At 37.7% G+C, this 27,334-nt stretch overlaps 1 protein-coding gene across 1 annotated transcript in view; it reads left to right on the forward strand.

Moving 5' to 3' along the window:
• Nucleotides 1-27,334, forward strand: part of ARHGAP28 (Rho GTPase activating protein 28) — a 209,498-nt gene that overhangs the window by 155,826 nt on the left and 26,338 nt on the right. The window contains exons 8-14 of the mRNA XM_028123945.2: nucleotides 2,320-2,485; nucleotides 2,591-2,682; nucleotides 5,001-5,078; nucleotides 10,940-11,102; nucleotides 16,837-16,919; nucleotides 19,461-19,658; nucleotides 20,000-20,113. Of these exons, the coding sequence (XP_027979746.2) occupies nucleotides 2,320-2,485; nucleotides 2,591-2,682; nucleotides 5,001-5,078; nucleotides 10,940-11,102; nucleotides 16,837-16,919; nucleotides 19,461-19,658; nucleotides 20,000-20,113 (894 nt within the window). The remainder of the gene's footprint in view (nucleotides 1-2,319; nucleotides 2,486-2,590; nucleotides 2,683-5,000; nucleotides 5,079-10,939; nucleotides 11,103-16,836; nucleotides 16,920-19,460; nucleotides 19,659-19,999; nucleotides 20,114-27,334) is intronic.

Genomic DNA, 27,334 nt, shown 5'->3' on the forward strand with positions numbered 1-27,334 from the left:
TTTCCATGGGACAAACTAGGATTTTTTTTCTTTTTTAAATGTGTGTGTGTGGAGGGAGAGGGCAGGCATCAGTGTTGCGTAATACCAGGGCACCATCTGTTGTGCAGTGCACAGCCTGCTTGGCTGTACCTGGCAGCACTGGTACAGCCACAACTGAGGAAGAGTTGTGAGGGTGTATGCTTGAATACTGTTTTACAGAGGAAATAGGATTTCCTGATGTGTGTGATTTCATGCAGTTTATATCCTTAATTATAGGTTAATGCAGATTCTAACTATATACCTAGTTGTGCCTCTAGAAGCCACATATCAGAGGGGGTTACTACAAAAAGTCACAGTCATTACAACAAGAAGTGAGGACTTGCAGAAAAGGCACTAAAAATTCATCAAAAATAGACTCAAGAATTTATAACATTATTACAGAATAGGCAAGTAGAGCTATCTACTTCATAATCCTGAAAGCCTCAGAGTATATATATATATACTTATATCTATATATCTAAATCTATGTCTGTATCCAGGATATTATATCCTGAAAGCCTACTACAAGAACTATGTTACATTGATCTATTGGCTACTCAGTAAATGCATTTGTGAAGAGTTCATGATGTAGAGCGATAAATATTCTGTGCTGATCAGAGCTGGAGGCACGATGAGCAGCAGGGCTCAGGCAGTTTCAGGGCTAAAGGAATGATCATATAAAAACTGGCAGAGTCTTTGCCTAGGCAGACTGGACCATTCCCAGACAACAACCCCAGGATGGGGGGAGCAAGAGGGCAGGGTATGACCAGGATGGGGGGAGCAAGAGGGCAGGGTATGACCAGGATGGGGGGAGCAAGAGGGCAGGGTATGACCAAAACATGACCTGTAAGACTCACTGAGTGTCTTCCACCACCCTGGTGCTGCACTAGGTATCCGCGTTGGAATCACCCCATACCACTCCCATTTTACAGCTAAAACACTGAAGCCCAAAGAAGCGAAGTTATATATCCAAAGCCCCACAGTGAGTAGGAGGCTGAAACAGGATTTAAACCTACATATGTCAAACTCTAAAACTTCTTCTGGTCCCTAAGCAGCCTCTATGTTGGAGGGCACAGGGGTGTTCTAGGGCAAAATAGGGAATCCAGTGGGACTCTGGTTTCAGAGACATCCCTCCCAATCTTTAGAGAGAGTCATCCAAGAGAGGATGCTGGCCCCCAGTTCCATCATCCAGGCTGTGCCCTCCTGAGATTTGGGTCACCTGGGGTGCAGGTCAGTCTTCCATGAAGAACTTTGCATGGGATTTAGCAAGTGGTAATTACCTAATGAATGATTGCAGTTCTTGTCATGCGGGGCCTTGGTCTCAGAAAGAAGGTAAAACAACTAAGTTTTTAATAGGACAAGGTGTGCCCCAAACCACATTCTACATTTTGTTGTTTTACTTTTTAGAATACTTGAGGTTCTAAGGAGCAATTGTTGACTAAATGAACAAATGAATGAATAAATGGATGGTTTAAAAACCTCAAGAAAGCTCTAACTGAGGGAGCCCCTATAGAGAATATATTTGTAATTGAAATAACTGGGATTTTTCTACTTTAGCAAATTTTTTTCCATACCAGGTTTTTTGAGAGCAAAGCAAACTTGTGGGTATTATATAAGATCTTTCTTAAAAGGTCTTACTATAGTCATCACAGTATTTCTAAATTGTTGAAGAATTTTTTTGGTTGTCATTTTACTGTATTTTGTTTCCTATTGTGGAAATGGGGAATATAGCAAATTCATTGTCTCAAAATGATAATGGGATTATTTGGTACTTTCTATGTATTTTTCTTTTTAAGAAATATTTGGACTTTTAATATCTGAATTTGAGGTGTAAGGTAGAATAACTACTGTCTCAGCAGGCTTGTGCATCACATTCAATGGGGAGATTAGTTAGTCTCATACTGATTAAAAGACTGATGGTCCCCCAACCCAAAAAGATACGTCAGAAGCTCTTCTGGGAGCACTTAGGTATTGGGCTTTGTGTGCACATGTCACATGTACCCCTGGTAGGTATATTCCATGTGGTGCCTGGGACATCAGTGGACAACACAGGATGTTTCTTAGGAGAAAGATGTTTTCATGGTTGTGATGACAATGTTATAGTACACTTTAGCACAAGAGTGTTCTGTAAATGTTCTAAAAATTATTCATAATCTTTCTATGACACAGCTTGCTTCTCAGAGATTTTTTTACAAGCGGCATGTTTTGCTATACAGATTGAGAATGTCCAGGTGGCATTTGAATGAGGGGTAATAATTTTCCTTTGCCATAAGAAATAAATATCTTCAATATGTATTTTAGAAATTTATTGTCCAGAAAACCAGATTTGGCCTAACCGAAGCAGGAGATCTGTCTGCTGAAGACATGAAGAAAATCCGCCATCTCTCTCTCATTGAACTGACTGCCTTTTTTGATGCCTTTGGAATCCAGTTGAAAAGAAACAAAACTGAGAAAGTAAAAGGACGAGGTAGTTAAGACCAGTTTCTTCTGATTTTAACACTTTGACGCACTGGAATAAGATAATGCTTTCCTGATTCTTCTTTCTTTCTTTCTTGCCCATTTTACAATGAAGACAATGGTATTTTTGGCGTTCCACTTACAGTCCTATTGGACAGTGACCGAAAGAAAGACCCTGGAGTGAAGGTCCCCCTGGTGTTACAAAAAGTGAGTGGAATGTAAATGACTGGGGAAATAATAGAGCCTCCTGCTTGCAGTTTGGCGTTGCAAACCCGCTAATGAATTTTCTTGTCTATTTAAAGACACTAAAGCCCTCCTAGGACTCAGGCCTTTGGTGATTTTCACATTTCTTCATGCATCCCACAGCACTTGTAACCAGTTTGCCTTGCTGCAGACTTTTAGAGCTTGTTGCACTGTCTGACCATAAAGCATCAGGTGATGGACACAGATGCTCTGTCACATGGCTTCCTTCTGTTATATTTTTTTCCATTATTTTCTAAAGGTTACTTGTGTGTGTTATATGTTTGTGTGTGTATTTGAATATTCTCTGCAGAATACAAGATGACCATTAATTATCACCTGTACATTTACTGATTATTTAAGTATTTGCTGAGCTATATCACAGGTTGGGTGTTTTTAAAATATGTATGTGTGATGATTTAAATGAATTTGCCAAACAAAGCTTAAGAAAGCCTAAAATGTACTTTTCTGGTGGTTTTTCAGGTATGACTATGAAGATAGGATATATTTAGATAAAGGGGAAGGGCGTTTTGAAAAATATTACCATAACTATCATCTGCCAGTATCTCAGTGACCATCATTGCTCAATAGCTGATTTGATTTTAAGTCATGTTTTTTATAGCCAACAATTTACACTGGTTTACTTAAGTATGCATTTATTCAACAGTGACATCCAGTGGCACATTTAAAATCCCAAGCCCTAAGCAAAATCTTACTGCATTTTAAATTGAGTTTTTAAGTAATGTAGAAAAATATTGACTGAGAAAACATAAACTTACCATATTCACAGTAACAATGCCATGGCTCTTTGCTGTGTGCTCTTAAACTTTGCTGCCAGTGCCTCAGACTAAGCGACTTCTCAAGTCAGGTGACTGCTGCTCATAGAGGCAGAGGCCGGCGATGAGAGAGCCGGAGGGTGCTCGAGATGTGCCAGCATGCACAGGGGCATCTGAGGGTGTGTCCCCTGAGCAGGTGCCATCCATATGCAAGCATGGGTAGTCAGCACTCAGCAGCCTGAGGAGGTTGTGTTATCATCTCCCTTCTTACTAATGAGGCCACTGAGGCAGAGGAGGGTGAGATACCTTACCCTTGAACGTAGAGCCAGCCAGGAGGAAGGGTGAAAGGGAGCGCAGCGTATGTCCACGGCCAAAATCCATGGTGACACGAAGATTTTCTTTCCTTCTTTGAATTAGAACTAGAATGATGACCTCTGTTCTCTGTGTAAAGGACAGAGTTTGAAGACAGTGCATAAAAATCTAATTCCGAGGAGATTGAACACATGAATTTATATTATTATGTAGCTACAAAAATGTAGCATGGAACTTAGCAAATGGAAGGTGCACAGTAAATGCTAGTTCAGCTAAATCTGGATGTATATCAGCAACTCAATACATGTTAGCTATTATTATTCCTGATATCAAGTATTCCTCTTTGAAGACAGCTTAAGGTATTATTCTTCCACTCCTATGGGAGAGTCTTTTTTAATGGATATATTTCCTTGGCCTAAATATCCATTTCTCTCCCTACCTGTAAGAACTCCCTAATTTCAGGCACCACCATTTCTTGAAAGGAAAATAGCAGAGACTCTGGATCCTCCTCTTCCGGTGTAAACACGGGCAAGTCACTTACCCTCTCTGTGCCTCAGTCTTCTCGGCAGTTGGATGGGGATGCGATTAGCACCTGCTTGGTAGGATTAGTGTGAGGATTAAATGAGTTAATAGATGGCAAAGTGCTGAGAAAGAGGCATTTGACACAGTAAGTGCACAGTAAATGTTAGGTTATGTTATTACTACGTTAACAACGTCATCATCATCATCACCATGGGAACTCAGGAGAGGTATAAGCCTTTACGGTTTCTGCCTTCTTGGTCATACTTCTAGAATTCCTATTGTCTCTCAGCTAAAGTGGTTGCACCCAATAATAGTAAATTTGAAATCTTTTCCTATTGGTCCATCTGCAGAAAGAGATATACAGTAATCAGATCTTAAATTGGCCAAGTGGCGGTGTATTCTAGTGGTCAAGAGCAGGAGCTTGAGAGACAGTGCCATTTTTGAGGGCGATCCTGGGAAAGTGATAGGCCAATTCTCAGTCTCCATTGCATTTGCAAATTGGTAACTACTGTTGACCTTAGAGGCAGTTGTGAACATTTCACAAAGCATTCAAATACCAGGCACAGGACTTATATATGCATGGTAATTTATTTATTGTTGTCACCATCATTGTTATTTCAGATGTTTATAATTGCATGGAGGTATTCATTTTTATGATGTATCATTGCTTTTTAGTTTTTTGAGAAAGTTGAGGAATCGGGCCTGGAATCTGAAGGAATTTTTCGACTTTCAGGATGCACTGCCAAAGTCAAGGTACTGAACATTTTCTCTCTTTTTAGTGGGAGACCTAAGCTAGCGAGACCCAGTTCACAAGGCCCCAGGTATCAAGTCCTTTGTTGTTGTTGCTGTTGATAGGACCACTTGACCCTATCTAGTGTTCCTGGATACCTATGATTAAATGTTGTTCCATGATCCTGAGTTGTGTATCCTTTTATTTTTTAGAACAACAACAGTAAAAAACCAGCAACAGCAAAACAACATACCAATTTGCCATGAAAAACGGTTGCTTACCTTTAGTTTGGAAAAGTTGAAATGTCCCATCACTGTTTTCTGGGTTAAACATTTTAGTTTGCTTTGTTCTTCTCGGTCATGGAATTCACCAAGCCAATATTACATGAGCCCTTATTTCCATTATCAGTTACTTTGTTTATTTTTTTATGTACTTTTTTTTTAGGGGGGGAGAAGGACAGAAGGAGAGGGAGGGAGAGAATCTTAAGCAGGCTCCATGCCCAGCACAGAGCTGGATGTGGGGCTTGATCTTACGACCCTGAGATCATGACCTGAGCTTAAATCAAGAGTCAGACACTTAACTGACTGAACCACCCAGGTGCCCCCCATTATCAGTTGCTTTAAGCTTAGAAATATTCTTTGGCTGTCTTTTTAATGAAAGTTCTTATAAGAATATGTAGGAATGGAGCACTGGGTGTTATACACAAACAGTGAATCATGGAACACTACATCAAAAACTAATGATGTAATGTATGGTGATTAACATAACATAATTTAAAAAAAAGAATATGTAGGAATGGCTGTCACCACTGGAATAATCAGTCAGCAGTTCTAAAACCTAGTTTTATTGAAGGTAATTTTAATTTCTATATATAAAACCACCTGAGTAATGTGATTCCTTTTGCTTTGCTTTCTTACTTCTAGTAAGAAAGTGGCAAACTCCACTCCTTTCATAAAGGAAAGAACCACTAAAAAGAAAAACTTTTCTCATAAATTTCCAGTAAGATATCCCACTTTGTCTGCTGGGGGCCTCACAGTGAGGAGTTGTACTCTGCCCTGGAATCACTCCCTGTCTGGTAGACATGAGAACCTGAGCAGTTTTAAATAATCGGTCCTTGAGAAAAAAGTCTCAAGATGAGGGAAAAATTAACTCGGTAGCAATGTGTAGAGGTGGAAGAGCATCTCTTCATTAATTCATTTTGGTACATGTTTTGGGAAATTCTATTTGTATCAGAAATCTCAGTTTTTATTTAGAAGTGTGATGCAATATTTTTGTTAAGTAGAAACTGAGAATAAATAGGCTGTGTCTGTTGGAAGCTCCAGAAGGCAGATTCTGAAATGGAGTCAGGAGTAGAAGAGGCATAGTGCTTCTGAAGGGTGCAGGGGAGGAAGTCTGTGCCTCAGACCAGAAGCAGGGCTCATGCTTCCCTGCCTTTCGGAGTAGCCCCTCACCAGGCAGAGGGGCCCGGCACCAGCTTCCACACCCCAGTCACTGCTCTGGCTTCTGGCTTCCTGTGAGGAAGGGGATGAGGCAGATGAGCAGGTGCTAACTGCTGGCGGAGTCAGCTGTCAGGAGTCACCTGCATTATTTTATGCAGATAATTCATTTTGTAAGGGAGGTCTGAGCAGTGCACCACTTTACCAGTGGCAAAAGGGGTTGGGGCATTTGGAGAGTTGTCATTTCCCTGGGAATGGAGATTGCTAGATGCTGGCAGAAGGTCATTTGAAAGGCAAGAAAATTCCTAATGGCTCCTAAAGGTTTATTCTTTCTAAGTTGAGTCTGCTTTTTGCCTTAGATTCTCATACGTATGGTTGTTATATGTACCCTGAATCAGAGGATGAAAGTTGTCATATTTATTGAGTCAGAGAACCAAAATGAAGTCAGAGAAACAAATTTCCTAGACACAATTAGACTTCATTCCTCTAAATCTCCCTCTATGATTGGGAAATAGTATTTACACAGATTCTTCCTGGCTCCTGTGTGTGTGTGTGTGTGTGTGTCTGTGTGTCTGTGTATGTATGTATGTATGTATGTAAAACATAATAGAGATGATTTAAGACTCTATTTTTCAAAATAATCAAAAGGAGACATTACACAACCTTTGTTGTGTGCACGAAGTTTAACACCATAGCAGAAGTTACTTTTCTTTAGCTAATCTTTGAAAAATGCTTACCAAAGGCTAATAATTCCTTCAGAGTGTTCTTATAGGCACATGCATTCCTGAACCATATTTAGGGAAAAGTCCCTTTTCTCCCCTAATCGGTTTTATGTAGTTTCAGCCTATTTGTTCCATCTCTTATTAGTCTGAAAATGTAATCCAGATGTTTTCATGGTTTGAGCTCCAGGAAAACCAAGTGAGAGAAATCTGGGCCAGCAAACAGAAATGGGGGAATATCATAGTTAGAAAGACATTGTAACTTGATCTATTAAAGGGGTCTTTATTTCTCTTCTTTGTTCAAACTTTAAACTACTTGTATAAATTCTTCTGTTAGACTAGTTTTTCTAGGAATGTGCTTAGGGAAAGATTGTTAAAAAAAAAACTCCATTGTAATTATCCTCTAATTGTGCCAAGTGGATGATGCTAACACTAATGTGTCATTATGAACAATCTTGTGCTTTCAAGGCCTGGTGAAACTAACAGGGGCACAGCCCTGGGGGGAAGCTGCTAGCTTTGGCCGCACAGGGAACACAGCAGTGGAGCCCATTCCTGTATTCGAGGCCTCAGATCATTTGGAACCAATTTAATGCTTTGGTGTTTTCAATGATTTTCTTTTCCAAAAATGATAGAAATTTGAGCCAAACACTGGGGAATACATTTTATGGAAGAAGGCAAGCTGTTTGACATGCGAGGTTTTCTTTTTTTCTTGACTCATTTCAATTATTCTGAGGCTGCTCTAAATGTATCGTAATTATGTTACCTGGTCTGCTGGTTTCCCTTCCTGAACTGGTTTTTGAAGCTGAAGGTGGGTCATTTGCATTTTTATAAACCTGCCTCTGACATGGAAGCAGGTTGTATATTTGCTCAGAGCAGATTAAAGGACGTGGTATCTGACCCCGGCCTAGTGTTCTCATTAACAGTGGACAGAAAACATGACTTCTTTAACCTCCAGATGCTTCCTTTCCTGTCTTTGGCAAGCTGAATTCAACACCTGGTTTATGGTTTCATGTTTAGGACTACCGTGGAAATGTCAGCTCTGCTCCTATGTCCCTCAGTTTTTTCTGTTCATAAGGAAGAGAGGACATTCTTTCTCTCAGTTTTGTTTTATTCTGTCCATCCAGACAGAGGAAGAGATACTGTTACCAAATAACTACATATGCATGGGTTTCCCATAGTAATAATACTAAAGGTTATTACAGACCAAGAGGAGGGGGATGTTAGGAGCAGCCAGCATTTATTGAAAGCTTGCTGTGTGGCGGGCCCTCCCCATTGAGCTTTACATATTATTATCTGATTGAATCTCTGCGAAGTCATTTTATTTATTTATTTATTTATTTAGATTGTATTTATTTATTTGACAGAGACACAGCGAGAGAGGGAACACAAGCAGGGGGAGTGGGAGAGGGGGAAGCAGGCTTCCCACTGAGCCGGGAGCCCGATGTGGGGCTCGATCCCAGGACCATGAGATCATGACCTGAGCCGAAGGCAGACGCTTAACCAACTGAGCCACCCATGCGCCCCTGAAGTCATTTTAATATTCCTGTTACACAGTGAGGAACTTGAGGCCTAGGCCTTAGAACTAGTCAGTTGTGGAGCTGGGATCAGAACCTAAAGAATCTGGTCGTAGAGCCCGCTTGTGGTGCCGGAGCTGTGCTGCCTGTTAAGCAACAGGGAACCGCTGGCAGGTTAGAACGGTGGTCACATTGTGTTTCAGTCAGCTTCGTACAGCAGAGGGATGTGGGAGATGAATTTGAATTATTCTGCCCTCGCTGGTGCTTCTTGCCTCCTTGAAAACAGTTTCCCCTTTGCTTTGTAGCACTGGGCAATGGATGGAAGACATTTGCTGCTTTCCCTGTACTTGCCGTTAACACCTCCATCTACCTATGACCCCAGCTAGCAGTCAGAGTCATTTTGGATGGTTATGTCACCTTCTAAATAATCCATCACTGATTTGTGAGAATTTTCTCAGGCAGTCCGACAGTGCCTCCTCTCCTTTCTGTCTTACAGCTGCTTATCCAGATTAGTCCTCCATTTTCCAGAAATGGTGCCATGACCCAGTAGCTAGTCTCCTTGCCTCTAGTCTGTTCCCCAATCAGCACCCAAGCTCTGTTCTCCTCCAAATCGCTTTCCCATCTGGCTGCCAGAAAAGATAAATCTCACCTTGTTCTCCTGCTTGGACGTGTTCCATGTTACCTCGTGACCCATGGAATAAGTTCAGCCCCCTGAGGGCTGGCTCTGGTGTGCACCCCAGCAACACTGAACTAATTGGGAGTTCCCCAGATCCAGTGGGTCTCCTTGCATGTGTACCACTGCTGGAGCACTTTCTGCTGTCTGGAGTACCCTTCTATTTCCTCTTCCTCTGACAAGCGCCTCACAGATTCAAGACTTGGCCTGAGAAGAGTTGGATTCTCCTCTTTCCTGGCTGCATAGCATCCAATATGTGACCTGAGTTAGCATCATGAATTCATAAGATAGTACCATTCACAGAACTGCCTAAGGCAAAGAATGGATCCCGTGCATCCTTCTCTTACCAGAGCCCAGTCTGTACTCTCCTTCTTTTATTCTAGGAAGCACTTTTTATGTATGCTTCAGTGCTTTACAAAGTGTATTTATCAGCAAAGGATTTGCTTTATTTGCTCTTTTATTCCTATTAGACTGAGAGCTTCTCAAGGACAAGAAGAATATTTCCTTTTGCTGTCATTAGTAAGGGCGAGAGGGTGGCTTGGAATCCTGTCTGTCTCTGTAAGGCACATGTACTACCAGGGTGTCCCCTGTGTCGTAGGCTCAGGGAGCATTAAAGTCTGGGCAGGGTAATGAGCTGCAATGTGGTAGGGAAAGGTCAGATGTGCAGACCGACTGGCTGTGCATGACTCAAGGCTGGAAGGCCTCAAAAATGCTGAGGGTTTTCAGAGTTCTCTTTTTGGAGTAGTTAGTGTCAGTTGGGGAACTACTACAACTACCTGCTATTAATAGGTGAACTCTGTATGCAATTCAAGGGGACAGTAGAAAATGAGTTTGAAAAAGAAACATGGAGAATGGTGGCACCGAAAATCAGATTAATCGATAATGTGAACTGTATAACCCAACTAAAACTTATGGAGGCTTAGTGATTTTCTTAAAGTATTTACACAGTGTTCCAAACCTTATGAAGGATTGGGCAAGCATGCAAACATGTGGAAGACATGTGTACCTCTTGGCATGACACTTTGCTGTAACTGCTCCAGGAAGATGTCATTGGTCTGCATGTTGCTGTGAGGTCAGAGTTCCTTTATTGGGATATTTTTCATTCTGTATGAGAACTAGCTGAGAGGCATACATTCTTGGTCTAATTTAGAAGTAGATGACAGGATGGCAGAAGGAAGGGATCATGAAAAAAAAAAAAAGGGAAGTGGAGGCTTTTGTCAAATCAGTACATTTGTCCTGTGGGGATACGTGGTATTCTGCCAAAACCACAGAAACGAAATTATGATCTGAGTAAAGCATTTTATAGTTCTGTAGAATTAGCAGATAATTTCAAGATTAACATTATTCTTAAAAGATTTTAGAAAAATTCATTCAGAAATAGCTATTTCAGTTCTTTAATTATGTTGAAAAAGTTAGGGTTGGTAGTTACTGGCTTTTCAATCTATTTACAAAAATAGTTTATGTAATGACAGTTTTTAAAAGGGAAAGGGGGATCAGGTGGTAAAAACACTTTGAATATTGACTCTTTTTCTTGATTTTCAGCAATACCGTGAAGAACTGGATGCCAAGTTTAATGCTGATAAATTTAAATGGGACAGAATGTGCCATAGAGAAGCTGCAGTAATGTTGAAGGCATTTTTCAGAGAACTACCCACCTCTCTTTTCCCTGTGGAATATATACCTGCCTTCATCACTCTCATGGAAAGTAGGTGGAAGAAGTTAAGTGTGAATGGACTAAGATGTAAGGTCAATAAAGTCACACAGCAAAAGAAAGATACATAATCAAATGTGATCATAAATGTACAGATTTCCTGTTTCCTGGGAGTGCTTGGTGAAATATTGAATTTGATGGTAAACAGTCCTCTCTTCTCATTATTGGTAGATACAATTTAGCGGGTTTTATGATCGTTAAAAGAGAGGGTTGCAGAAAGACCAGGCTCTTGAGATTTGAATTCCTGCTCAACCATCTGTTAGCCATGTAATCAACCTTTTTGAGCTTCATTGCCGCACCTATAAATTACAGAAAATAATTGCTTGTCAGGGTTGATGTGGTTATTGAATGAAGACATCTAGAATAGTACCTGGTGTGTAATAGTCCTTTCAAAAATAGAAGGTCTCTCCCTTTAAATCCAAGGTCCTGGGTTTAATGATGTTTAACACACAGTAAATGTTACACAGAAGGTGTTTTGTCTCTGAAAACTACAAAGTTACATAGATTAGGCCTTAAGTGAGGAACTTGGATAAAAGCATGGAAACTGGAAAGTGTGTGTTGTATTTGGCAATGAGGGAATAATTTGGCATGGTTTTAGTTTTTAGCTTCAGGGTTGAATATTGTGGAGATGTGACAAGAAAGAAATTTAGAAAAGTAGAATGGGTTTACATGATGGGGGCTTTGACTACTAACCAGAGGAATTCAAGGGTCACAGGGCTAACTCTGTACAAAGCTGTTAAATAAATGGTAATTCTACATGGACAGAAAAGGCCCATGGACAAACTAAAAGGACACATCCCTTATAAAAAGGTTGACCACTGTTCAGCTCTAGATAATGGTTACCATGTGGGAATGAGAGCCAAAATCCACACTTCAATAGGAAAACTGTAAATTTGAAAATATCAGCCACAAATTCAAATTTGAAAACACTCTGTGAGCCTAACAAATGATATCTCTAGCTGCCAGTTTACAACTTCCCGCAGGTTGACCAGAACTATAAAATCCTTAAAACCACAATGAAGGAAAAGAATAGGTCCTGAGTTTTATGACAAAATTTGTCCTAAAAAATAGTAGGTTCTAAATCTTTAAAAATTTTAACTAAATCAGATTCATAAAATAATCCTTTGTGTCTTCAGAGAAGAGAATGTGATAAGCAAGGCAGTTTTTTCCTAAGCTTTAATTCACATGCCATCTATGACTAGTATCTCTTTTCTTTGTAAGATGTAGTGTTTTGTTTTATGAGAGAAGCTTGCAAAGAAAGAGAGAAGAGCTAGTTCTCTTTATTCCTTTTTATTTCAGATATTGTGTTTTGTCAGTTCTAGAATTTCCAGTTGGTGCTTTTTTTTAATAAAATATAATTAACACACAGTGTTGTATTAGTTTTAGGTGTACGATATGATGATTCAATAATTTGATACATTTTTCAGTGCTCATCATGGTGAGTGTACTCTTAATCCCCTTTATTGTTTTCCCCCACCCCCTCCCCACCTCCCCTCTGGCAACCACCAGTTTGTTCTCTATATATTTAAGAGTCTGGTTTTTTGTCTCTTTTTTTGTTTGTTTGTTCCTTTGTTTCTTAAATTGCACATGAGTAAAAAATCTATGGCATTTTTCTTTCTCTGACTTCTTTCACTTAGCATTATACCCTCTAGATCCATCCATGTTGTTGCAAATGGCAAGATTTTGGTTTTTTATGGCTGAGTAATATTCCATTATATGTATATGTGTGTGTGTGTGTGTACATTGTATGTATATATACACACACATACACACCCCACATCTTCTTTATTTTTTTTTCACACCATATTTTCTTTATCCATTCATCTGTTTGATACTGGGGTTGCTTCCATATCTTTGGCTATTGTAAATAATGTTGCAGTAAACATAGGCTTGCATATATCTTTTTGAATTAGTGTTTTTGTTTTCTTTTGATAAATGCCCAGCAGTGGAATTACTGGATCACATGGTAATGATATTTTTAATTTTTTGAAGAACTTCCATAGGATTTTCCGCAGTGGCTGCACCAATTTGCATTCCCACCAACTATGCATAAGTGTTCCTTTTTCTCCACATCCTCACCAACACTTGTTACTTCTTGTGTTTTTTATTTTGGTCATTCTGACAGGTGTAAGGTAACATCTCATTGTGGTTTTGATTTGCATTTTTTCATGTCTGTTGTTCGTCTCTATCTTCTTAGGGAAAATGTCTACATTAGGGAAAATGTCCTACACCCGTTTTTTAATCAGATTATTTGGGGTTTTTTTGTGTTAAGTTTATACATTTTGAATATTAACCCCTTATCGGGTATATCATTTGTAAATATCTTCTCCCATTCAATAGGTTGCCTTTTTGTTTTGTTGATGATTTCCTTCACTGTGCAGAAGCATTTTATTTTGGGGTAGTCCCAGTAGTTTAATTTTGCTTGTTTCCCTTGCCTGAGGAGCTGGATCTAGAAAATCTAACTATGGCTGATGTCAAAGAGGTTACTGCTTATGCTTTCTTCTAGAAGTTTTATGGTTTTAGGTCTCACATTTAGGTCTTTAATCCATTTTGAGTTCATTTTTTTATATTTTGGGTTTATTTTTGCATGTAGTATAAGACAACAGTCTAGTTCCATTCTTTTGCATGTGGCTGTCCAGTTTTCCCAATACCATTTGTTGAAGAGACTGTCTTTTCCCCATTGTATATTCTTGTTTCCCTTGTCATATTCTTGCCTCCTTTTTAAGGATTTTCTATTTATTTGCTGAGATGGCCTATCTTCTCATTCATTATAAGCATATTTTTCTTAACATCATTAATCCTTGTCTGCTAGTGCCAACATCTGGGTCACCTCTGGGTTGGTCTCTGTTGATTGTCTTTTCCCTTGAGAATGCATCACTCTTGTATGTCAAGTAAATTTAATACTATATCCTGAACGTTGTAAATGCTGTGTTTTGGAGACACTGCATTCTATAATATTTCTCCAAAGAGTGAGGTTGGAGTCTTGTTTTGCTTTTTGTTGTTTGTATTTGGGCCAACAATTTACTTGAACTCAAATTGTCAGCGGTCTTTTGGACTGTCAGTTCAGTTATGTATCTTTCCTTGTGCTACTCCACACATGCTTCGTTCATGAGTCAGCCAAGATTTTTTACCAGAATCAGGGCCTCCTCCATTATTTCCCAGTGGCTGTGGTCATCGTGAATCCTGTCTTTTAGCTGTTTGGGCCAGAAGAACTGGAGTTTTAGCTGCCTCCTGCAAGACCAGCTATGGCCTCACCATAGACTAAAAACTAGGATAGTGGGAAACTCTCCCTGTACCATTCCCTATTTCCAAGTGTCCAGGCTTCTCAATCTGCCTGCTCTTATGAATTCTCCACTGCCTTAGATGGTTGGTTTTGTATTTGTCCAGAGTTTATAGTTATCTTCAGGAGGGTTGGTCAGGACAGAGCTTATTCAGCCATACCAGAAGCAGGACTTCCTCCCTTCAATTTGTAAGTAGGATTTTCTGTATAGTTTGCTCTCCTGGAAAATGGAGAAGTATTCCCTTTGCCTTGATCTGTGGTATAATGCTAAATAATGCATCAAAACAGTTGGTGCCACAGAAGATTTTTTCTGTTTGTGGTTTTTTGGTATTACGAGATTATGCAAGGAGTCCAATGCCAGTCCTATTGAGAGAATCCTATTTTAAAATGTCATACACATTTAAAACAGGTTTCCTTAACATCATTGTTCCTGTCTGACTACAGCTAGTACACTTCATTGAAGGGAGAGAATCTGGAAAATATCCTCAAAAGGTTCACAGAGGAGTCCACATTTCCTTGTATGACTTTGAAAGTGAAAAAAGCATGTTGCAGTGATTGAGTTGATACCAGCCAACCCCACAGGAAGCCCAGAGTTCTGGGCTGCTACCAGCAGGGAAAATGTCCTTTTTGCTACCTAGAGTAAGCCCTAGTTATAATGAGATTTTCTGAAGGAAAGAATTGTGGATACGTGTGTTTAAACTGCTAATCTTTATGCTCTAAAATGGGCTTTGGAGCATGTAGTCTTTTACTGTAATCACATTGTCTTTCCAAACTTGGCCCAAAAATTGCCCATAAAATTAAAAGACTAAGTCAAGCTTTAGATACTTTTGTGAAAAGTTGAATAATTTTCTGGGAAAATAATGATCTCAAGGGAAAAAAATCTGAACCAGGATGCAGTAATGAATTAACTACAAAACTGTTAGCTACAAAGTGGTATAGGGGTAGGTTTCCTAAATAAAATGAAAATGGATTATTTGCCAGTTTAGAGTTTCAGTCTTAAAAGTAACTTCATAATTTCTCTGAAATTGATGGAAATATAGAGCCTGCATCTGCATCTATTGTTCCCTCTGCCAAAATGTTGGTTGCATTGGAAGATTATAGACAGCCTGCAATTTATGTATTAAATAATGCCTTATCCGTCCCTCAGTGCTTTGTACTGAGATATGCTCCTGATAGTTCCTATTAATTATGTAAATTCATGTCAGTGTACATTAGCCATTTTCCAAAAAAATCCTGAACCTGTGTCATTTTTGTTTACAAATTTGACATAAATTTCTAAAAATCCACATGGGGATTGTGCCAAGACAATGTGACACAATCCTATAAATAATCCTCCCAACTGTTTCTTTGTTAAATGGTTATGCACATTAGTCATCTCCTCCTAACAAGGATGCCCACAATCTCCTATAACCTAGTAGCTTGTCTCAAGAATGTTTCCACTGCTGTAAAGCTAAGTAACTTTACAGGCAGGTGACTGCCTTTCATCCATTGAATATAAATAGATTTACCTTCAAGTTGAGAACTCCCCAGGGGTGCTAGAACATAATGCTTCCCTCCAGGAACTCCCCACCAAGAGACCATTGTGAGGAGAATACAGAGAGACAAAGCAAAGCCTGGAATGCTCTGATATACTCTACATTTTCAGTACAGCTCGTTGTGGATTATCCAGCTGTGGATGGAATCCCTAAAATTCCCTGAAACAGGAAAAGAATCAGCGTTTAATACACAAGTATAAATGCCAGCCCTCTGGCGCCATCTTCTGTCATTATCAAGGAATAAAATACTCAAGAATCTCTGAAGATCCAACTATAGTCACTTACCTTAAATGTCCATAATAATAAGAGCAAACACATATAGAGGTAATTATATACAGGCACTGATGTAAACACACTATACATACTAACTCATTTAGTCTTTGTAATAACCCAGGGAGATAGGTAGATACGACTACTCCCATTTTACAGATGGCAAAATAGTAGGAATGAGGGGTTAAGTAGCCTGTACAAGGTCACTCAGACTAAAGTAGATGCAGGATTTGAACCTGGTTCTAGAATCTATGCTCCTAATAATTATACTCTGCTGCCTCATTATGTGGAAAAAAGATTTATTTTCTGTTGACTTGAGCTTTTAAGCCTTCTGTTTATAGCATACAAGTAAAGCAGGGCCTGTGGAAGTACTTTGAAAAGAGAAATGTTATACAAATCTAGATTATTTTGAGGATCTCATTGGCCACCTGCCTCTACAATGGCATTATGGGATGTGAAAGAGGAGTTGATCGACTGAGGCTCTTGTCCAAGTTAACAAATTTACATTGTTGGGCACAAAACCTGAGTCTTTACCACTGAAAGCTGTCAGGAGCCCTCCTGTGCCACCAGATGTTAGCAAGAAATGCTGTCAGAATGCAACAATGTTGTTCAAAATGTGTGGTTATTTCTGTTTTCTTGTTAGGAGGGCCTCACATCAAAGTACAGTTTCAAGCTTTACATCTCATGGTCATGGCACTGCCCGATGCCAACAGGGACACAGCCCAGGTATGTTGTATCAACCTCATGGTCTGTCACTGGCCCTTCTTAGTCAAAGACAATGGCTCAGATGGAAAAATAAAAACCAAGATGACAACTTACTAAGCCAGCTGAGCATGCTGTCAGCCTATTATTGCCTTTCCACATTCTTACTGCTGTTCTCCCGAGGAAGATAGGAAAGAATATAAATCCTAGAATCTTCTCTGAGCATTTCAGTTTAATTCATTCAATCTGTTAAGAGATATCGAGTATCTGTCTAGTGCCAGGCACAGGCCTAGGGTTAGCAAAGGGAGAAGCAAAGATGGAAGACAAATGGGATAATGTCAGGGGCCATTATGTAAGCTGCAGGACGTAAAGCTCTATAATTTTAGGTCCTCAGCTACTTATTCAGTCTGGTGACAGATGATCTGAAGAGTATCCTTAGGGAGGAAATTTGAAGTCACTGATATAAATGAAATTTCTAAAATGTTGGTGTCTTACAGTTTATAAAGATAATTCAGGGGCGCCTGGGTGGCTCAGTCGTTAAGCATCTGTCTTCGGCTCAGGTCATGATCTCAGGGTCCTGGGACCGAGCCCCACGTCGGGCTCCCTGCTCCGCAGGAAGCCTGCTTCTCCCTCTCCCACTCCCCCTGCTTGTGTTCTCTCTCTCGCTGTGTCTCTCTCTGTCAAATAAATAAAATCTTTAAAAATAATAATAATAATCAATTAAAGAATCCTAGAATCTTGGAATTTTAGAAATCACCGGGTAGGATCTTCTCATTCTACAGGTTAGGAAAATTAAGACTCAGAAAAATGATTTTTCCGTTAACATATAATAGAACATTTGATAGAACCATGTTCCATGGTTCTCCCAAATATTCTGCCCCTTATTTCAGATTTATTTCCTTGCTGTATGTTGGCAAAAATCAAAAGGTTCTCTCACTATTCTGATAATGATTCTGTATGCAATAGGAAATTTGTTGTAAGTACAACAGGTGTTTGGAATCTTTGAAATGAAATTAAGATGAGTTGGAAAGAGCCCATAATTTTGAGGCCAGTAAACATAACGCTGAAAACAAAGATGATTCCTTGTGCTGCCTTTCATCAGACATTTCAACTTGATGAGGACCTTTCCTCCTACATAATAAAAACATCTATGTCAATTATAATATATGTCAGTTATATCATATCCTGAGCCCAAGGATGGGGATTGGATGTGACAGAAGAATGTCTGTTTCTAGTATAATGCAGTAACTTTTCAAAAGCTGGAAATTTATTAGCTTGTTTTGGGGGTTTTTGTAAACAATGTTCTTTTATATATAAAGAGAAAAAAAAGGATGCATCTGGTATCAGATATTTGGTTCAGAATGTCATCTCTCCTCTCAAGAATGCAATAAAAACAAGTAATCCAATACTTTTCTAATAGAAGATCCTCAAAAACATCATGGGACTGGTGGAGATGTTACCACACATACACACACACTTTCCCCATTCTACACTGTGACTGGATCTAGGATTGAAACTGATGTGCTCTATATAGAGATCAAGAGCTCTGGCTCGAGAATCAGGTTTACTCAGTTCAAATCCTGGCTTTGCCACTTAATTAATTGACTGGGCAAAGCTACCTGAATCTTTTACATTAGTTTCCTCACCTGTCAAACAGTATTAATAATAGTACCTACCTCACAGGGTTTGTAATAATGATAAAGTCAGTGATACATATGAAGTATTAAGAATGCTTGGCTTACAATAAGCCCTCAAATAAGTGTTGACTATTATTATATGTTAACCATTTTCTCATTAAAAATACTATAGCAGGATTTAAACTTAAAAAACTATTTTTTTTTTAAAGATTTCAGCCCTCTTGGTGAATTTCAGAAGGTTCTGATAAGCATCTGTACTTTGGTGGCTTAGCCAAACTTTAAGGTTTCTCAAATCTCTCTCTCTGTCTTTTTTAAATGCCAAGAACAGCTGCATGTAAGCATTTCCCTTTGGTCTGCTAAATATTCCAAAACTGAAAAGCAATAGAAAAATGACACCGAGAAAGTAAAACTTTTAAATTTTTCAATTGAGTTTACATTTGGACTGAGGAATGAGATACTCATGTTTTTTTTTTTTTAAATGGGTTTTCCTTTCCCAAGGAAATATTAGTTTTCAGTGGTAATACTTTAAATAAGGGTGTTTTTTAGGATTCCTTTTCTTCCTTCACAACAAAACTGCACTTCATGTTTATTTGAAATGCAGTGTTTTCTCTTCCTAGTTTATTACATGATTTTAATATTTGTCAACCTTGTTTTGATAAAAGAAAATAAAAAATGCAAACTAATATTTATAGAATCTCCAATATAATAAAAAATGGAAGTACTTTTATGAAGCAGAGAATTAAGTAAACTATTCACATTTCTCATTAATACTTTTAAGGAATAAAAGGGGCAACATTATACATTTAACCATTCTATAGTTCTGACAGTTTTCCAGAGGCACCATGAATGGGTATAGAAATGAATGATAACAATCAGTGGTGCCTTTTGATAATTTACAGTAGTGTGACACAGTGCTGTTTCTTGTTAGGCCCTCATGACATTCTTCAATAAAGTGATTGCCAACGAATCAAAAAACCGAATGAGTATATGGAACATTTCTACTATAATGGCACCAAACCTTTTCTTCAGTCGAAGCAAACATTCTGATTATGAAGAATTACAGTTAGCAAATACTGCAGCCCACATCATCCGCCTAATGCTTAAATACCAGAAAATTCTGTGGAAGGTGAGTAACAGTGTGATGACTGTGATGTTTTCCCTCAAAATCCACCAGCACCCAGGAAACATAAAGGCTCCATGCCATTAGTCACAGGGAAGAAATGTGAGAAGATAATCCCAGGTTGCTTGTGGCATCTTTGTCATTCTTTAATGGCTGCTCCCAAGCATCTTTTATCTTTTAAACAGGAATCCTTATCATTTTCTCTAATCTCTACAAGGACAAGTGCCACAGTCCCTAGTTCCAGGATACTGAGCATCCTAAAGGAGTTACCATAACTGGAGACAGAGTCTAACTGGGAGGTTTAATTCAACGCTTTTCTTTTGATTCAAGCAGTGTTTCTTCTCCAGGTTCCATCTTTCTTAATCACGCAAGTCAGAAGAATGAACGAGGCTACCATGTTGTTAAAGAAGCAGCTCCCAAGTGTCAAAAAGCTGCTGAGGAGGAAGACCATAGAACGAGAGGTAATGACAATAAACTAAGGATGCAAATGTTGTTACTACCCAGGTTTTTATTTCTCAAAGTGTAACACAAAGTAGCTTGTAATTTAGAACCAAAAATTTTATATTCTCACAGAGTATCACTCTTATAACCATAAATATTTTGGAAATGGTGTTCATAACAGAGGACCAAAGAAAGTCTTTCCATTTTGTTGAAATAATGTGCTTCTGGTTGAAGTTTTTGAAATCATGAAGATTATTTAATATTCTGTTAAGTACTTAAGTCTAAGATGGTTCTCAACAAAAGATAGAAATCAACATTTTAGTCCCTATGAACTAGTTTTAGGGCAATCCAGTATATCTAATAAAGAATTCTCTAGTGATTGGATAATAAAATAATTTTTACTCTTAAGTTGTTTAGTGTAAATTCATTGCATTCCAAAGAATTTTTGCTTTAGTATAGTTTGTATGGAGGTGAAAAAGAACAGATTTTAGAAGAATTATCTTTATTGCTTTAATTTAATTTGAGGAAGATCATGAGTGTCAGAACATTCAACTTTGCAGAGGATGTAGAGATACATGAAATTTGCTTTGCTCTTAAAGGAATTTCCACCAAATGTGGGAGAGAAGTGTGTACAAGAACCATGAATATGCATTAAGTGTTAGACCAGTTGTATGGGCCATGTGGCAGGACCATGCAGAAGAGAAAGAAATGTGCTCCATTGTGGGGAACTGTGGACACCTTCCAAAAGGAAGTGGTGTTTGAGCTACATCGTGAAGGATGGATAGTATTTTGAAGGGAGAAAGGAGGAGAAAGTTAATCCAGGGAAAGGAATAGTAACTGACAGAGCAGTGAAGTGGGAATATTACTAATTGATCTATCATAATCATGATGAACGGCTATATTCCTTTATTGATTACAGGCAAAGTGACTTCAGAATAGGTAGAATCAACATTTAAATTTGGAAAAAAGTTTGCTTTAAGTGAGAAAAAAATTCATTTTTTAAAAAACTTTATTGATATAATCCTCATATCATACAGTTCATTTATTTAAAGTGTAAAATTCAGTGGTTTTTAGTATATTCCCAGATATTTGCCATCATCAATGCAATCAAATTGAGAACATTCTCGTCACCTGAAAAAAACACTGTCCCCTTTGGCTATCGTCCCCCAAAATACACCTCTACCATTTCCTTCTACCAGTCCTAAGCAATAATTTATCAACTTTCTGTCTCTGTAGAGTTCCCTGTTTTGGACTTCTAATGAATTAAATCATATAATATGTGGCCTTCTGTGACTGGTTTATTTCATTCAGCATTATATTTTCATTGTTCCTCCAAGTTGTAGTATGTATCAGTACTTCTTTTTTATGGCCAAATAACATTCCCTTATATGGATTTCCACATATTTTTTATCCATTTATTGATAGACATTTGGGTTGATTAGATCTTTCACTCATGAGTAATGCTGCCGTGAACATTTATACTTACGTGTAGAGATGTTTCCACTTCTCTTGGGTATATCGTGGGTAATAAAGCAACTCTATGTTGAATCTGAAGAACTGCCAGACTATTTTCCAAAGCAGCTGCCCGATTTTTACATTTTCACCAGTAGTGTGTGAGGATTCAGATTTTTCCATATCCTCACCAAAACTTGTTATAATCAGAAATTTTTATTCTATCCATCCTCTTAGTATAAAGTGGTATCTTATTGTGGTTTTGATTTGCATTTCCCTGAAAACTAATGATGGTGAGCATCTTTTCATGTGCCTGTTGGCCATTTGTATATCTTCATTGGAGAAATGTCTATTCAGATTCTTTGCCAGTTTTTGATTGGGTTGTCTTTTTACTGTTAAGTTGTAGGAGTTCTTCGTATATTCTAGATTCAAGTCCCTTATCAGATGTATGATTAGAAAATATTTTTCCCCTTCTGTGGGTTGTCGTCTCAATTTCTTGATTGTGTCCTTTGATACACAAAGGTTTTTAATTATGAAGTATAGTTTATGTATTTCTTTTGTTGTCATATATAAGAATCCTTTGTCACATTTAAGATCATGAGAATTTGAACCCTTTGTGTTCTAAGAATTTTAGTTTGTTCTTATATTTATGTCTTTGTTCCATTTTGAGTTATTTTTAGTATATGATATGAGGTAGGAGTATACAAGTTCCTTCTTTTGCATGTGCTATCTAGTATCTCAGCATCATTTGGTGAAAAAGACTACTCTTTCTCCAGTGAGTGGTCTTAGCACTATTGTTGAAAATTGACCATAGATGTATATTATTTTTCTAGACTCTTATTTCTCTTCTATTAATCTGTAGGTCTGTCCTTATGCCAGTAACACAGTGTTTTGATTACTGTAGCTTTGTTTTGAGATCTGAAATTGAAAAGTGAGAGTCTTTCAACTTTTTTTTCCAAATAACTTTGATTATTTGGGGTTTCCTAATTTCCATATGAATTTTAGGGCCAGTTTTCCCATATCTGGAAAGAAAAAAAAACAGTAGTTGGAATTTTGATAGGGATTGCATTAAATATGTGAATCAATTTGGGAAGGATTGCCATCTTAATAATATTACACTTTGTAGTCCATGAAAATGGATTATCGTTCCATTTATGTAGGTTTTCTATAATTTATCATTTCTTTTAACACTGTTTTATAGTTTTTAGTGTACAAGTCTTATACTTCCTGGATTGACCATTTATTCCTAAATATTATTCTTGTTGATATTATGGCAAATGGAATTGTTTTAATTTCATTTTTGGATCACTAATTGTATATGGAACTACAACCTGATATTTCTTTTTTTTTTTTTTTTAAGATTTTATTTATTTGACAGAGAGGGAACACAAGCAGGGGGAGTGGGAGAGGGAGAAGCAGGCTTCCCGCTGAGCAGGGAACCCGATGCGGGGCTCAATCCCAGGATCCTGGGATCATGACCTGAGCCAAAGGCAGATGCTTAACAACTGAGCCACCCAGGCACCACCACAACTGATATTTCTATATTGATCTTGTATTCTGCAGTTTTGCCAAACTCATTTACTGACACTAATAGTTTGATTTTATTTGTGTTAATTCTTTAGGATTTCTACATACAAGGTCATGCTGTCAGTGAATGGAGATAATTTTCCTTCTTCCCAATCTCGTTGCCTTTTACCTCTTTTCTTGCTTAATTATCCTGGCTAGAACTCCAGTAAAATATTAAATAAGAAGACAAGAGTGGAGATCCTTGTTTTGTTTCTGATCTTAAGGGGAAATCTCAGTCTTTCACCATTAAGTATGATGTTAAATCTGTGTTTTTCACAGATTACCTTTATTGATTTGAGAAAATTTCATTCTTTTTTTTTCTTTTTAAAATTCAATTTGTATAAACTGGAAAAAAATAGTTTACCCATTTCTCCCCATTGTACCCCATTTCCCCACCTTGGAAACCACCAATCTGTTCTCTGTGTCTACAAGCTGGGATGTGTGTGTGTGTGTGTGTGTGTGTGTGTGTGTGTGTGTGTGTATACACACACATATATATTCCATATATATATTCCAAATATAAGAGAGATCATACAGTATTTGTCTTTCTCTGACTATTTCACTTGGCATTATGCCCTCAAAATCTTGCCATTTTTGATAACATGGATGGGCCTCAAGAAATCTCTATTCTCTTCTTAATTTGTTGGGTGCTTTTATGATGGAAAGGTGTTCAACGGTGTCAAAAGCTTTTTCTTCATCTATTGAGATGATCACTGTTTTTTTTTTCTTTTAATTCTATTAATATGATGTATTACACTGATTGGTTTTCATATATTGAACTAACCCTGCATTCTTGGGATAAGTCCTACTTTGACAAGGTATACAGGCCTTTTAATATGCTGCTAGACAGGTTGCTTTTATTTTGTTGAGGATTTTTACATCAACATTCATAAAGGATATTGGTCTGTAGTTTTTATTTCTTGTCTGGCTTTGGTATTGAAAATACTGGCCTTATAGAATGAGCTTAGGAAATGTTCCTCCCTCTTTTATTTTTAGAAAAGTTTAAGAATAATTGGTGTTAATTCTTTAAATTTGCAGAATTCACCAGCAAAAACGTCTGGATGAGGACTTTTCTTTGTAGGATTTTTTTTGAATACTAGACTCAATCTTCTTACTTATTATAACTCTATTCAGATTTGCTGTTTCTTCTTCAACCAGTGTTGATAGTTTGTGTGTTTCTAGGATTTTGTCTATTTCATCTTGGTTATCTAATTTGTTGGTGTACAAATTGTTCATGGTGTTCTCTTATAATTATTTTTATTTCTGTAAGATTGGTAGTAATGTCCCCACTTATGTTCTGGATTTATAGTTTGAATCTTCATTCTTTTTTCACAGTCAATATTCAGTCTAGAGTAAAGGGTTGTCAGTTTTGTTGATTTTTTGATAGGCCAACTTTTGTTTCATCGATTCTCTTGTTTTCCTATTCTTAGTCCTTATTAAAATTCTAATCTTTATTATTTATTTTGTTAAGCTTGTTTTGAGTTTAGTTGGCCTTTTCTTTAGTTTCTTAATGTAGAAGTTTAGATTATTGACTTGAGTTCGTTCTTTTTTAATATAAACGTTTACATCTGTAAATTTTCCTCTGAGAACTACTTTTGCTCTGTCCCATAAGTTTTGGTATGTTTTGTTTCATTTTTGCCCATCTCAAAGTACTTTTTAATTTTCCTTTGACCCATTTGTTATTTAGGAGTATGGTTTAATTTCCACACATTGTGAATTTCCCAGATTCACTTCTGTTGCTGATTTCTCATTTAATTCCATTGTGAGGGGCCAGTATACTTTATATTATTTTGATTTCTTAAATTTTTCTTAAAGATTTATTTTTACAGAGAAGGGGGGAGGGGCATCGGGAAAGAATCTCAAGCAGACTCCCCACTGAGCAGGGAGCCCGATGTCAGGCTTGATCTCACAACTGAGATCATGACCTCAGCTGAAATCAAGAGTCGGGTGCCCCAATATTATTTTGATACTTTTAAATTTGAGACTCATTTTGTGGCCTAACATATTGTCTATCCTGAAAAATGTTCTGTGTGTACTTAATGCGAAAGGACTCTGCTGTTGCTAGTGTTCTGTAGATGTCTGTTATGTCTAGATGAAGATTTCTGTTTTCTCTCTGATCTTCTGCCTAGTTCTTCTGTTATTGAAAGTGAGGTATTGAAATGCTGAAATGTCCAGCTGTTGCAGAATTATCTGTTTCTTCCTTCAATTCTTTTTTTTTTGCTATATGTCTTATATCTTTTGCTATATGATTTTTGTTCCACAATTCCTCCATTACTGCCTTCATTTGTGTATTTTCTAGTATACCACTTTTAATTACTTCACTATGTATTTTTATTGAAAGAAACAGTTGTTTCTTTTACTACACATTTTTTAATTATCTCCTTAGTGGTTGCCCTGAGGATTACAAGTAACATCTTAATATATCGCAATCTAGTTCATATTAGTTTCACCTTCAATTCAATAGTATATAAAAACTCTATTTATAGACCCCCATATCTCCTACTTTATGCTGTTATTGCCACAAATTGCATCTTTAAAAATTATGTGCCCATCAACATAGATTTATAGTTATTGCTTTATGCACTTATCTTTTAAGTTAGATAGGAAAAATGGTGGAGTTGCCAAAAATACATAATGCTGTTTTTTGTATTTACCTATGTAGTTATCTTTACTAATGTTATTTCATGTGGATTCAAGTTAGTCTAGTGTCCCTTCATTTCAGCCTAAAGGACTATCTTTAACATTTCTTATAGGGAAGTTCTGCTAGGAGTGCTTTTATTTATCTTAGAATGTCTTAATTTCTTCATTTTTTTGGTTGTTTAGTTTTTATTTAATAATCATAAACTTAATTCTAATTCAGCTGCACTTAGAGGGGAATAAGGAAACTATGGAACCCAAAGAACTGCAGCAAGAAGAGCACAGAGATGATAAGCTGTTTTAAGCAGATGAGGATAAGGGGGTGGTCTTCTGAGCTACAGAAGGAATATTCTGGTGGTTAAGAGAAAATGTAAGTCAAATTTATTAGATTTGCCTATAGTCAGCAGTGGTGATCTCTTTGCTGGCCTTGCCATTCTTGGACCCAGATTGCTCTGTGACTTCCACAGTATTCATGCCCTCTTTCACCTTGCCAAAGGCCAAATGCTTGCCATCCAACCACTCAGGCTTGGCACTGCAGTTGAAAAACTGGGAACCATTTGTTTTGGGTCCAGCATTTGCCATGGACAAAATACCAGGCCCTATATGCTTTAGGATGAAATTTTCATCAACAATTTTCTCCCTATAGACTTGCCAACAGTGCAATTATGGCATGGGAAATCACTGCCCTGGCACATAAATCCCAAAATAATCTGTGAAAGCAGGAACCTTTATAACCTAATCTTTTCTCCCCAGTGCTCAGAGCATGAATGTTTTCTTCTGTCTTTGGAACTGTGTGCACAAGCAGCTCAAAGGAAATATAGCTGAAGGGCTCACTTCTCAACAGCAATATTGAAGAGCATGGAGGGGTTAACCATGACTGGGTGGCACAGGTAGCCCTGGCATGGTGGCATCTAGAAGGCCTTTTCTTTATTTTTTAAAGATTGTTTTGCCAGATAGAATTTGCTTGACAGCTTTTTTTTCTTTCAGCACTTTGAATATGTCATCCCATTGTCTTCTGGCTTTCATGGTTTCTGCTGGGGAATCAGTTGTTATTACTGAAAATCTCTTGTGGATGCTGAGTTGCTTTTCTCTTGCTGCTTTCAAATAATACTTTGTCTTTTGACAATTTGATTATGATGTATCTTGATGTGGATCTCTTTCAGTTTATCCTATTTGGAGTTTGTTGAGCTTTTTAAATAGGTAGATCAACACTTTCAGCAAATTTAGAGAGTTTTCAGCCATTATTACTTCAAATATTCTCTGTCCCTTTCTCTTCTCTTCTTCTGTGACTCTTAATTATGTATATGTTGGTGCATTTCATGTTGGTTATTGTCCTACAATTCCCCTTAGGTTTTGTTCATTTTTCTTCAGTTTTTTTTCTTCCTATTCTTCAGACGGATAATCTCAATCAATTTATCTTCAAATTTACTGATTTTTTTTTTTCTGCCTCAAATCTGCTATTGAGCCCTTCTAGTGGATTTTTCATCTGTTGGACTTTTCAGTCCAGAATTTCCATTTGATTCCTTTTTATAATTTGTCTCTTTTTTGATATTCCTAATTTGGTAAGATCTAATTCTCATGGTTTT

Source organism: Eumetopias jubatus, unplaced genomic scaffold, assembly GCF_037043125.1.
Source record: "Eumetopias jubatus isolate StellerSeaLion01/CBP00866 unplaced genomic scaffold, mEumJub1_p1.0 scaffold_16, whole genome shotgun sequence".
NCBI lineage: Eukaryota > Metazoa > Chordata > Mammalia > Carnivora > Otariidae > Eumetopias > Eumetopias jubatus.